This window comes from Solanum tuberosum, unplaced genomic scaffold (assembly GCF_000226075.1).
Source record: "Solanum tuberosum cultivar DM 1-3 516 R44 unplaced genomic scaffold, SolTub_3.0 scf00108, whole genome shotgun sequence".
Classification (NCBI taxonomy): domain Eukaryota; kingdom Viridiplantae; phylum Streptophyta; class Magnoliopsida; order Solanales; family Solanaceae; genus Solanum; species Solanum tuberosum.
Window position 1 is genome coordinate 1,486,908 of NW_006239033.1, and position 11,456 is coordinate 1,498,363.

Below are 11,456 nucleotides of genomic sequence, written 5' to 3' on the forward strand. Positions count from 1 at the left end.
ATAAAGTAAGAAAAAATATCAAACATGACCATATTTAATTCCTATCATTATCAATGCTATTAATTTCTTTTACTTCCTTCCCTTAATCTCATCATATGTTATTTATATTATTTCCTTATTTCTTTCAACTTCTTTATTTTACTAATTTCTTTCTTCTTTTGTTTCTTTACTGAAAGTTTATTTTATTTTTATATTATTTTTAATTAAATTTTATCGACATTTTCCCTTATATTTTTGTTAAAAGAATTTCATTCTTTCAAAATTAATTATGCCTCAATTTTATTTTATTTTTTTGAGTTTTTAAAAAAAATAAAAAATTCAAAAGATTGATTTTTTAAAGAAATTAAGAAAAAATATCAAAGATGACCATATTATTCCTATCATTATCAATGCTATTAATTTCATTTACTTCCTTTCAACATTAATGTTATTTATATTATTTCCTTAAATCACTTTGTTTTGTTCTTTATATTTTATATTAAAGCGTATTTTTTTAGTTAAAAGAAATTAGCAAAGTGATAAATTTTCATCAATAATATTTTATATTTTATAATATTAAAAAATTCTTGAAAGAACTATAGTAATAAGAATAAGTTTTAATTTTTAATAACAAGTTTATAAAATGATCATGCACTTCGCGCGAAGCGCGTACAAGTTCACTAGTATTACAATTAAGAATCAAGGACTATTACCTAAAAATAAAATTCAAAAACAAGAAATAAATTATAATTTTTCTCCCTCTTTAATATTAAAGAAGCAATTTTTTCTTTCTAAAAAAAATAATCAGAAATATAGAGTTCTTGATAATCAGTCAAAATAAAGTAAGAAAGACAGTACATCTCCTTTCATGGGTAGACTGTTCAAGAACTGAATTTAAGTGCTGTTAAAAAAAGACATTATTCCAATCGTTTATTTCACCGAAATCAACTAGTCAGGAGTTTTAATGATATGCAACTTAAACAAAGTCAAAAGTTCAACAATTTTATCAAATTCAAAAAAAAAAAAATAATAAGAAGTTCAACTATATTTTAAAAAAGGCGGAATGACCTGAGAAATCTTTGTACTTGGCTCGGTTTGTCACATGGACACTTCTACTCTTGATTTTACCAATTGAACACTTAAAATTAATAAAATACAGTATTTTAAACTCCTCTGATCATGTGTGTCTCCCAATCGCGCTGATGTGGATAACACCTCACTATCCACATCAGATATATATTGCCACATCATTTTTTTATTACAAATAATATTTTTTTTTAAAGAAATCTCAAACTAATCTCCAAAATCCTTTCTTTCTTGATTTCTTCCATTTTTTCTTCTCTTCCCATATTTTTCATCTATTTTGCTACTAATAATTCATTTTTTTCTTTCTTAGTTAATTTTTTACGTTGAAGAGGAATTAGAGATAAGCAAAGCTATGTTATGTTTTTTATTATAAATTTTGCTATTTTAATGATGGTGAGAAATAAAGTAACTAAAATGTAGGATGAGAGAAAGAAGAGAAGGAGACCAAAAATGGGTCATTATAGAAAACTCTTAAAAAAATGCTCTCAATAAAATTGCCTTACATTTAGAAAGAATCAAACATATGTTTTTCAAAAAATCATCTAAAATCCGCATCTAATTCACAATTTAAAATCTCTCTTACCCCCTCTCTTTTACCCAAATCTAAATAAATATTTTTTTCCCAATCATTATAGAATTCTCAAATGATAGGTAGCATATGAGAAGAGAAAGAGGAAGATTGTGTGTAAGAGTATTGGAAGAGATTGAAGAAGATGTATGTGTGGTGATGGTAGGAGTTGGGTGAAATTATGAGGAGGAAGAAGAAGAAATGTACATCACATTGGGGAATGAGGTTTTTTTAACTTTTTTTTTAAAATTTAAATAATTGTCTTCACTTGATTTTAAACGCGTGTAACCACTCTATTGATCTGATTCAGCAAAACAACACTACATAAGCTTAGTCAACGGTCAAAGGGGTTTAAATAATGTGTTTTAATAACTTTGAGTGTTTAGTTGATAAAGTCGTAAGTAGAAGAGTCTAGGTGACAAACGGAGTCAAGTACAAGGGTCTTCCAGGTCATTCTGCCTTTAGGAAATTAACTTGCAAAAAATATTGACATATAAGTTGAACACTTCAACTCTCAAGTTTCTAGAATTACAAGGTTATAGAAAAAAGACTCAACAGATTAGAAACACTGATCATAATTTTTCCTATTAAAAGAATTAATCTTCAAGGACTATTCACTAGCAAATAAAACCTAAACATAAAATTAAAGACTGAATGACATGAGAAGCACCAATACTTGGTTACGTTTATCACCTAGACCCTTCAACTCAAATCTTTATCAACTGAACAATTAAAGTTATTAAAACACATTATTTTAAACCCCTCTAATCTAGTGTGTCTCTCAATCACGCTGATGTGGATAACACATCACTATCCACATCAGATATAAATTGCCACATTAGTTTTTCTATTACAAATAACATTTTTTTAAAAGAAATCTCAAAGTCATCACCAAAACTCTTTCTTTCTTGATTTCTTTCCATTCTTTCTTTTCTTCCCATTTTTGTCATCTATATTGCTATTTAGATTTTATCTTATCATTCTTTTTTTTCTTTCCCGGTAAATTTATTACATTGAAGAGGAATTATAGACAAGTAAAGCTTATTATAGTATTTTATTATAAATTTTGCTATTTTAAAGGTGGTTGGAAAGTGACTAAAATGGAGAATGAGAGAAAGAAAAAGAGAAAAAAAATGGGTAATTACAGAAGAACTCAACAAAAATGCTCTAGATAAAATTGAATTCAATTTTGAAAGAATCGAACATATATTTTTCATAAACCCATTTAAAATCTACATCTATTTCACAATCAAGAACCTCCCTTTTTTTTGCCCTTTCTCTTTTATCCAAATCTAAATAAATATATTTTCTCTAATCATTCTAAAATTCTCAAATGATAGGAAGAATATGAGAAGAGATAGAGGAAGAATCATAATCACGCTTTTTATATGATTCAGCAAAAAAAAAAAACGCCGCATAAGCTTAGTCAATGGTTAAAGGGGGTTATAATAGTGTTTTAATAACTTTAAGTATTTAGTTGACAAAGTCATGAATAAAGGGTCTAGATAACAAACGAAGTCAAGTACATGAGCCTCCCAGGTCATTCTGCCAAAGTTAAATGATATTACTCTATGAAGAAATCAACAATATCTTTGTATATAAATAAACTTTGGGCCTAATTTAATCTCAAAAACTAATTCATGAGACAAGGATCATCCAAGACCATAAAAAGTGACAGCATTGCTCTAATCTCATGTAAAGAGATGATCTTTGGATCTATCTCAAGCCTGAAAACCATCATGAGATGAAAATTGTCCAAGATCATATAAAGAGAAAAATATCCCATTTCCTCCACCAATGCGGAACACTTAACACTCTTCGTTTTCCACAAAAAAAAAACAATATCCGTTGTTGACAATCAATCAAAATATAACTCAAAAAGACAGTGCAACCTGCCTCCGTCCAACTTAACAATGCCCCTCAATCAATCTTCCTGTTCAACGTCACCGAGTCAAAAGTGCAGAGAGGAGAAACCAATACCGAAAAAGCCTAATGTCGCTTTTCTGTTGAAAATTCAACAATCAAGTAATATAGGAAGTAATACACCAAATTCATCAAAGTCCTAATATAACACCAAGAAATCTACCATCATTCTAGTGTTTTAATGTGAAATGAGCAGAAGCTAACAATATTTACAGTTCAGTCACCAATAGTCACCACAGGAGCATTTCCCATCCTCAAAGCGATGAAATCGATTGTTGTCCCTTACTATAATTACTCTTTTGGTGCACTTTGAAATAATCTTTATTGCATTGTGACAATCGCCACATACACGCAAGTTTTTCATAACTCTAATAGGCCTTTCTGGTGGAAAGGTGATAAGGGCAAAAGCAATGGCTAGTCTTTCGCTGTGATACCTGATAGTCTCACTCTTTTCCTGGCCAGCAACCTGTTGCAACACATAATTTGTGTCTGCAACATACCCAGCTTGCTCCATGTAATCACCTAATTCATCCAACTTTTCATATATCTCCTTAGACTTTGAGTGAGACCTATCTCCAGCAGCAAATGTGTGTACTTTATTTCCCTCCTCAACCCAACTCAAACCAGTTTCCTTTTTCACACCTTTGTCTCTGAGCATCTTTCTAGCTTTGGCAGCCTCTTGATATCTACCAGCAGCAGCATATGCGTTGGACAGTAGCACATGTACGCCTGAGCTAACAGGACCTAACTCAAAGACCCTGTCAGCCACATAAGCTGCCAATTCAGTGTTCTTGTGGATTCTACAGCCAGTCAACAAAGCTCCCCAAACAGATTCTGTTGGTTGCATTGGCATCTTCTCAATAACTTGAACTGCCTCTTGTAATTTTCCAGCTCGGCCGAGACAGTCCACAAGAGAAGCATAATGTTGGTCCCCTGGCTCAACTCCATGTTTCTTCATTAAATCAAAGTAAAATTTCCCTTCTGGGACCAGCCCAGCATGGCTACAAGCATATAGCACACATAAAAAGGTAATAAAATTTGGCTTCATTCCAATACTCTCCATTTCTTTAAACAAGCCAAATACCTTTTCCGTGTGCCCGTGCTGAGCACAAGCAATCAACATCGCATTCCACATCCCTAAATTCCTAACTGGAACCTCATTAAAAACACGATAAGCACCTTCAACAAGACCACACTTGGAGTACAATGATATCAAGGCAGTCCCAATAAAGCTCGACGAATCATAGCTAGTTTTCAAGCACAAACCGTGTATTTGCTTCCCTAATTCAAGCAAGGTAGAATTCGCACACACTCTAATCACACTCGAAAAGGTAAAGTCATTGACATCCAAACCTTCAACCAAAGCAAGCTTGAAAAGCCTCAAAGCTTCCTCATCCTCAGCCATTTGAGCATACCCATATATCATTCCACTCCAAGAAACCACATTTCTTTCAGGCATTTGATCGAACACTTTCCGAGCAATCTCAATGTTCCCACATTTGGCATACATATCAACGAGAGAACTCCCTACAAACACATCAGAATCAAATCCAATTTTGAAAGAAAAGCAATGAATGGATTGGCCAATACGATAATCACAAAGAATCCCACAGGCTTTGGTTGCGCAAGGGAAAATATGATCATCTGGGGTTACCCCATTATGCAACATCTGCCGAAAAAATTGTAAAGCAAGAATTGGTTGTTCATTTTGGGAAAGAGAAGAGATTACTGAACTCCAAGTAGTGGAAGACTTGGAATGGGTTTCATGGAAAACTAGTGTGGAATCAATTGGGCGTTGAAGCTTTGAGTAGAAGTTGATTAAGTGATGTGAAACAAGTGGGATTATTTGAATGCCTGATTTGATAATGTGAGCATGTAAAGCTAACCCTTTTGGTAAGGACCTTGATTGGGTTAGGGACAAGAGATTGTTGCATATGGCTCTGTAATTGAGATTGAAACTTTGGGAGAATGTTGTTTGTTGAAGGGGCTCTTGCACAAGTGGGCAGTTCATCACAAAATACAACAACCAAATGGATTTGCCTCATTTGAGTTGAAAGTTGTGAGTTGTGAGTCGTGAGTCAGTCATGAGTTGTGACTATCTAGCGATTCTTCCCGCAAAAGGCAGATCTTTTTTTTTCCGTCCCAAATAGTCTCTGACTTCCTTCCCCTATTTTTTTTTATGCATTTCATTCTCTATCATATCAAGAAAAGACTTAGGCAAACCACATTTATTTATTAAGAAAAATAACAAATAAATACAATGTAGTGTGTTCAAATATTAGGGAAAAGGTACAAATACCCCTGCACTATGACCGAAATCCCAAAGACACCTCTTAACTAAACTAAGGTCTTATTACTCCTGAACCATTTTTTTTTGTAATTTTGTGCACCTTTTTGGCTTACGTGGCGTCCAAATATCTTCCACGCACCTCAATTGCGTGAAGTCACAGAGTGTGCCACGTATGAAAAAAAGTGTACAAAATTACAAAAAATAAATAAGTTAGAGGGTAATAGGACCATATTTTAGTTAAGGTATGTCTCTGGGATTTCTGTCATAGTCTAGGGGGCACTTATGCCTTATCCCCAAATATTATTATTAAGATGAAACCTTAAAAGTATAATTGAAAATATATATTTTGTTTTGAATTTCTAAAATAACACTTATTTTACAATAGAACATTTTTTACTACCAAATAAAAAAATCAACCTAGTCAAATATAAATATTAACTTGATAGTTATTTAATTGAATAATAATTTTATTTTGCTCAAATTGTTGTGAATACATTTGGAACCTTCCAAGCATGTTGAATATATTTATATTCTTAGATGTTTGAGCACAATAGGTGATAGTTTAGCTAGATTCACTATCTCCCTGTTGAAAGAAATCTCTTTTAGAATGTTTTACCAAGTTGGATCATACCAAGAATATGTTTGAACTATGTAGTTCGTTGATGCAATAACATGAGGTGTTAAGTTTTGAAGAAAAATAAATAAATAAGAATTTTGTTCAATTCACTAATGATCCAGATGCACATAGAAGAGAGTATAATTATTTTTTAATTTAAAGCCAGCCAAATTAGGCCCTTTATTAAAGGGAAACTCTCAAAAACAACAAACATTAGGCCTTCAATAGGACTCTATAGCTATAGTTTGCTTAATTACGATAATAGTAAAATGTTAGGGAAAAAGGGAGGAGAGAGGCGGGAGAGATCTCGGAGAGCATGTATTTTTTCATAGATTTTGGAGAAAAAAAATACAAATACAAACTGATTTGTATCAAAATGAATACATATTAAGAGGAGAGAGGCGAGTGAGATCGAAAGAGGGAGGAGAGAGGCGAGCGTTTTCGTATTTATTTTGCATTGTATACTATCTTTATTTTGTATCAATTGTATTCAAAATAGAACGAATTGTATTTTGTATTTATTTTGCATTGTATTCTATATTTATATTTTGTATCAGTTGTATTCGAAATACAACGAATAAAATTGTATTTATCCTCTCTTTGATTGAAAACAAATACATTTGACACAGAGGAGGAATGCATATTGTATTCATATGAATACAAATACAATTGATACAAAAATACAAAACATTTTTTGAATAGAATTAAAATAAAATACAAAATTCTCACATATATTTGATTGAATACAATAAATACATAATACATTTGAATTGATTTCTTCTTATATGCAGAAGAGAGAGAGAAAACCAGAGGGAGAGAGAGAGAGAGGGCGAGTTTAATATCTCTGAATTTGGTGTAACATCTCAGAAGTTGGAAAGTAAAAAAGAAAAGAAAAATACAGAAATCAGCTAAAACAGGTGGTCTACGAGTCTGACCTACGGGCCGTAGGAAGTGAACCGTGGGACCCAAGTTGAAATTTTGAAAATCAAGCCCCAGTAATCCATTCTTCAATTGAACATGATGAACCGTAGAAAGGTCTAGTAGAAGTGTTCCAGACTTGGTGAAATTTTGGAATGAAAGTTGAGTTCTACGGTTTGGGTCTACGGACCGTAGGAAGTCCTGCAAGCCGTCGAAAGGACTCATCAAAGATGGATGAGATTAATTCAAGCTCGAGTACTAGGTCTATGATTGACCAGTATGTTCTTCGTTTGGTTAATTGTTCATTAGTTATTTTCTTTTTCTTTTTAATTTAGTTAAATCTTAAGTACAACTTTTGGATTTTATTGCTTGAATAAATAATCAACATTAGTTTAATTTAATAAATAATAAATTGACCAATCTCCGTTGTACGCTACTTGAATTCAAAAGTTATATTATTTGTGCAATTACTTACACTTGCATATCTATATGCCGCGTTTGGTTAATATACAAGACGATAGCGTAATGCTCCGCGATTGCTTCATGCCTATCCCAACTCAATGATGTAGTTAGGCTGTCAATGGTGGTAGGTGATTAGAGGTCGGGAGACCATGGTCGTAAATTCAACCTTGTGAATCAATAGTGAGGAAAACCTGTCGATTGCTGGAATGCTCTTTATTATGCTTGAAATCAGTGCGATGTACCCTAACTCCTTCCAAATTGTGAAATTCCCGTTTGCAACTTATTTAATTACTTAGTAGTTAATAATTGAGACTGTTTTAATATTGATACTATAAACAAATTCCTGAAACTTTCGGTCACATAAGTAAATTTATTTTAGTTACAACAAAGTTAGTATTTGTCGATTTGAAGTCCTAAGGTTTGATAATCCGGTTCGAAAGTGTCACGATCCGAGTCTACACCCTGGATGTGATCGACACTCGAGAATCATTGCTGGTCCCCAAGCGAACCCTCATCCTGGCTGACTACAAGCGGAAGACTAACTCAAGCATACAAAAGCTTAAAACTGGATAAAAATTCATAGAATTTGTAACTATGATTGATTCTCCAACTGGGGTAGAAACACGAATAGGGACATCAAGAATATCACAAATCATATCAAAATCTGAGGCAAATCTCACGGATACATATGAATAAGTAGAATCTGGATCAAACAGCACATTAGCTATCCAGTCACAGACAAGAATAGTACATGCGATCACCGCATCAAACGCCTCCGCCTCATTCTTGCCCGGAAAAGCATAACATTGAGCCATATCATCATGACGAGCCACATCCCTGTTTGGTTGCGCGTTACCCCTTGTTGACACCCAATTTTGGCCTAATATTTTCAAAATTCGTAACTTTTAAGTTTTATTTATTTAATAGTTCAAAATAATTTTTTTTTAATTCTAAATAAGTTTACCGATAACTATCATTCTTTATCAAAATTTAGGATTTTTTTTTATTTAGTTAATTTTAAAATTACATTTTTTCATGTCATTAGGTACATTTATTATATATATATTTTTTAATATTTATTTTATTAGTTATATTTGTTAATATTCATTTTGATATTCTGCACAATTTAGAAATTCGTTCAAATATAGATAAGTTTTTTGTATACGACTATTTTATTAACTAGTGGTTTCGGCCCATAATTTTTAGATAAGGATATTGTACAATAGAAGGTTTTTAGTTTTTCTATTAAATTCATTTCTTAGTCTTTAAAAGGGGGGTTGAATTATTTTTTAGGGGTGAAGAATTTTCTAAATGCCAAAACCCTAAATTTATTTTCCTCCTTAGCCGCCAACACCCAAATCCCTCACTCTATTTTCCTCTTCCCCAAAGCCAACTGAAGCAGCCATCAAACAACCTCTTCTCCCTCACCACAAACCACCATTGCTCCACCCACCAAGCTCCAAACACAACCAACAACCACCGTCTGAAAACAACCCAACAACACCCCATCTCAAGAAAAACAGACCCAAAACAGCCACCCAATACCCCATTCTTTTATCCCTTTAATCGCTGCCACCAGTGAATCCGACGAGGAGTTTCAAACTCCGATGAATCGGAGCAAAATAATCACAGACCATCAAGAACCAGCCCTCCCCCTTTTTATTTTATTATTTTGTTCATTTTGCAGCTATTTTAGCGAGCTACAAGCTTCAAAACCGATGAGCTCGAAGCTCAGGCGAGTCAACAAGGCTCGAAAACAACATCCATAGAACTTAAACCAACAGATCCGGTGAAGAACCAAGCCGCCACGAGCTCAGCCAAACAAACCCATTCTCCGTTCTTTCTCCGAACACACCACCACTGTAAGACCACATATCCTTTATTTGTATTTTTGAGCTTATTGCATCACTGAAAGAACAAGCTCCAGGGAGCTTCATTCTTGGATTTCCATCATTGTTGCTCTGTTTCTCTCTATTGATTGTTGCTTGTTACGTTATAGTTTGAGTTAAATTTGTCATGACTATTACTTTAATGACTACTCATTTTTTTATTCTTATTCAATCGTAGTTTAGATTTGGCCAAGCGTTTGTGTTCTTTCGATATTAATTGCTGCTTGAAATGTTATTCGGTATTTCCTTTGATTGATTATTTACGGCCCACTGTTAGTGTTAATCTTGTTTTATAGTTTACTACTAGTTATGGAGTCTTATTTTGTTAGATATTTGGGTCATTTGATTAATTGAATATTTAATTTGCTTATATGTTAAAGTTGATTGTTTAGTGTAGTTGTTAATCTATTATATTATTTGTATGTTATTTCAGTTTTTATTATTATTATTATTAGTTTTAGATAATGCTTGAAATTGTCCAGTAGTTTTAATTTGTTAAATACCATTTGTATGATCTTTCCAAAGCTTAACTGTGCATTACTCTCTCTTGTTGTTAATTTAATTATTTAATTATTTATTATGCGCGTCAACTTTGTACACTATTGCATTTAGATCATCATTTTTATTATTATACTATTATTATGCATTGCTCTTCTTTTATTGTTGATTATTTTATTACTATTTGAATGTCGATATTTAGTGATTTGTTCGAGTTTCCGATAGTTTTCTTTATTATTGATACTTGTGAGTATTTTTCACTATTTTATATCTTTTTATTGTCGTATTATATTTTAAGTTAAAATTGGCCAATGAAAAAATCTCTCCGTCGGTTTTAGAGGCCTTTTCATTTTAAAAGACGAAATTTTAGTTTAGGTTTATATATTTTATTTGTTAAAAATGGTCAATGAAAAAATCTCTCCGTCGGTTTTAGAGGCCTTTTCATTTTAAAAGACGGAATTTTAGTTTAAGTTTATATATTTTATTTGTTAAGAATGGCCAATGAAAAAATCTCTCCGTCGGTTTTAGAGGCCTTTTCATTTTAAAAGACGGAATTTTAGTTTAAGTTTATATATTTTATTTGTTAAGAATGGCCAATGAAAAAATCTCTCCGTCGGTTTTAGAGGCCTTTTCATTTTAAAAGACGGAATTTTAGTTTAAGTTTATATATTTTATTTGTTAAGAATGGCCAATGAAAAAATCTCTCCGTCGGTTTTAGAGGCCTTTTCATTTTAAAAGACGGAATTTTAGTTTAAGTTTATATATTTTATTTGTTAAGAATGGCCAATGAAAAAATCTCTCCGTCGGTTTTAGAGGCCTTTTCATTTTAAAAGACGGAATTTTAGTTTAAGTTTATATATTTTATTTGTTAAAAATGGTCAATGAAAAAATCTCTCCGTCGGTTTTAGAGGCCTTTTCATTTTAAAAGACGGAATTTTAGTTTAAGTTTATATATTTTATTTGTTAAAAATGGTCAATGAAAAAATCTCTCCGTCGGTTTTAGAGGCCTTTTCATTTTAAAAGACGGAATTTTAGTTTAAGTTTATATATTTTATTTGTTAAAAATGGCCAATGAAAAAACCTCTCCGTCGGTTTTAGAGGCCTTCCCATTTTTAAAGACGGAAATTTAGTTTAAGTTTGTATATTTTATTTGTTAAAATTGGCCGATGAAGACATTATCGCCGATTTCTAAGGCCTCCCATTTTAATAAGACGGATTTTTATTTCT

At 32.2% G+C, this 11,456-nt stretch overlaps 1 protein-coding gene across 1 annotated transcript; it reads right to left on the reverse strand.

The window, feature by feature from the left end:
• Window positions 1–3,183: 3,183 nt before the first annotated feature.
• On the reverse strand, window positions 3,184–5,740 carry LOC102595773 (putative pentatricopeptide repeat-containing protein At5g52630). The gene has a single exon (XM_006349498.2). It carries the CDS (start codon window positions 5,565–5,567, stop codon window positions 3,777–3,779), a length of 1,791 nt encoding a protein of 596 aa, XP_006349560.1. The 5' UTR covers window positions 5,568–5,740; the 3' UTR covers window positions 3,184–3,776.
• Window positions 5,741–11,456: the final 5,716 nt, after the last annotated feature.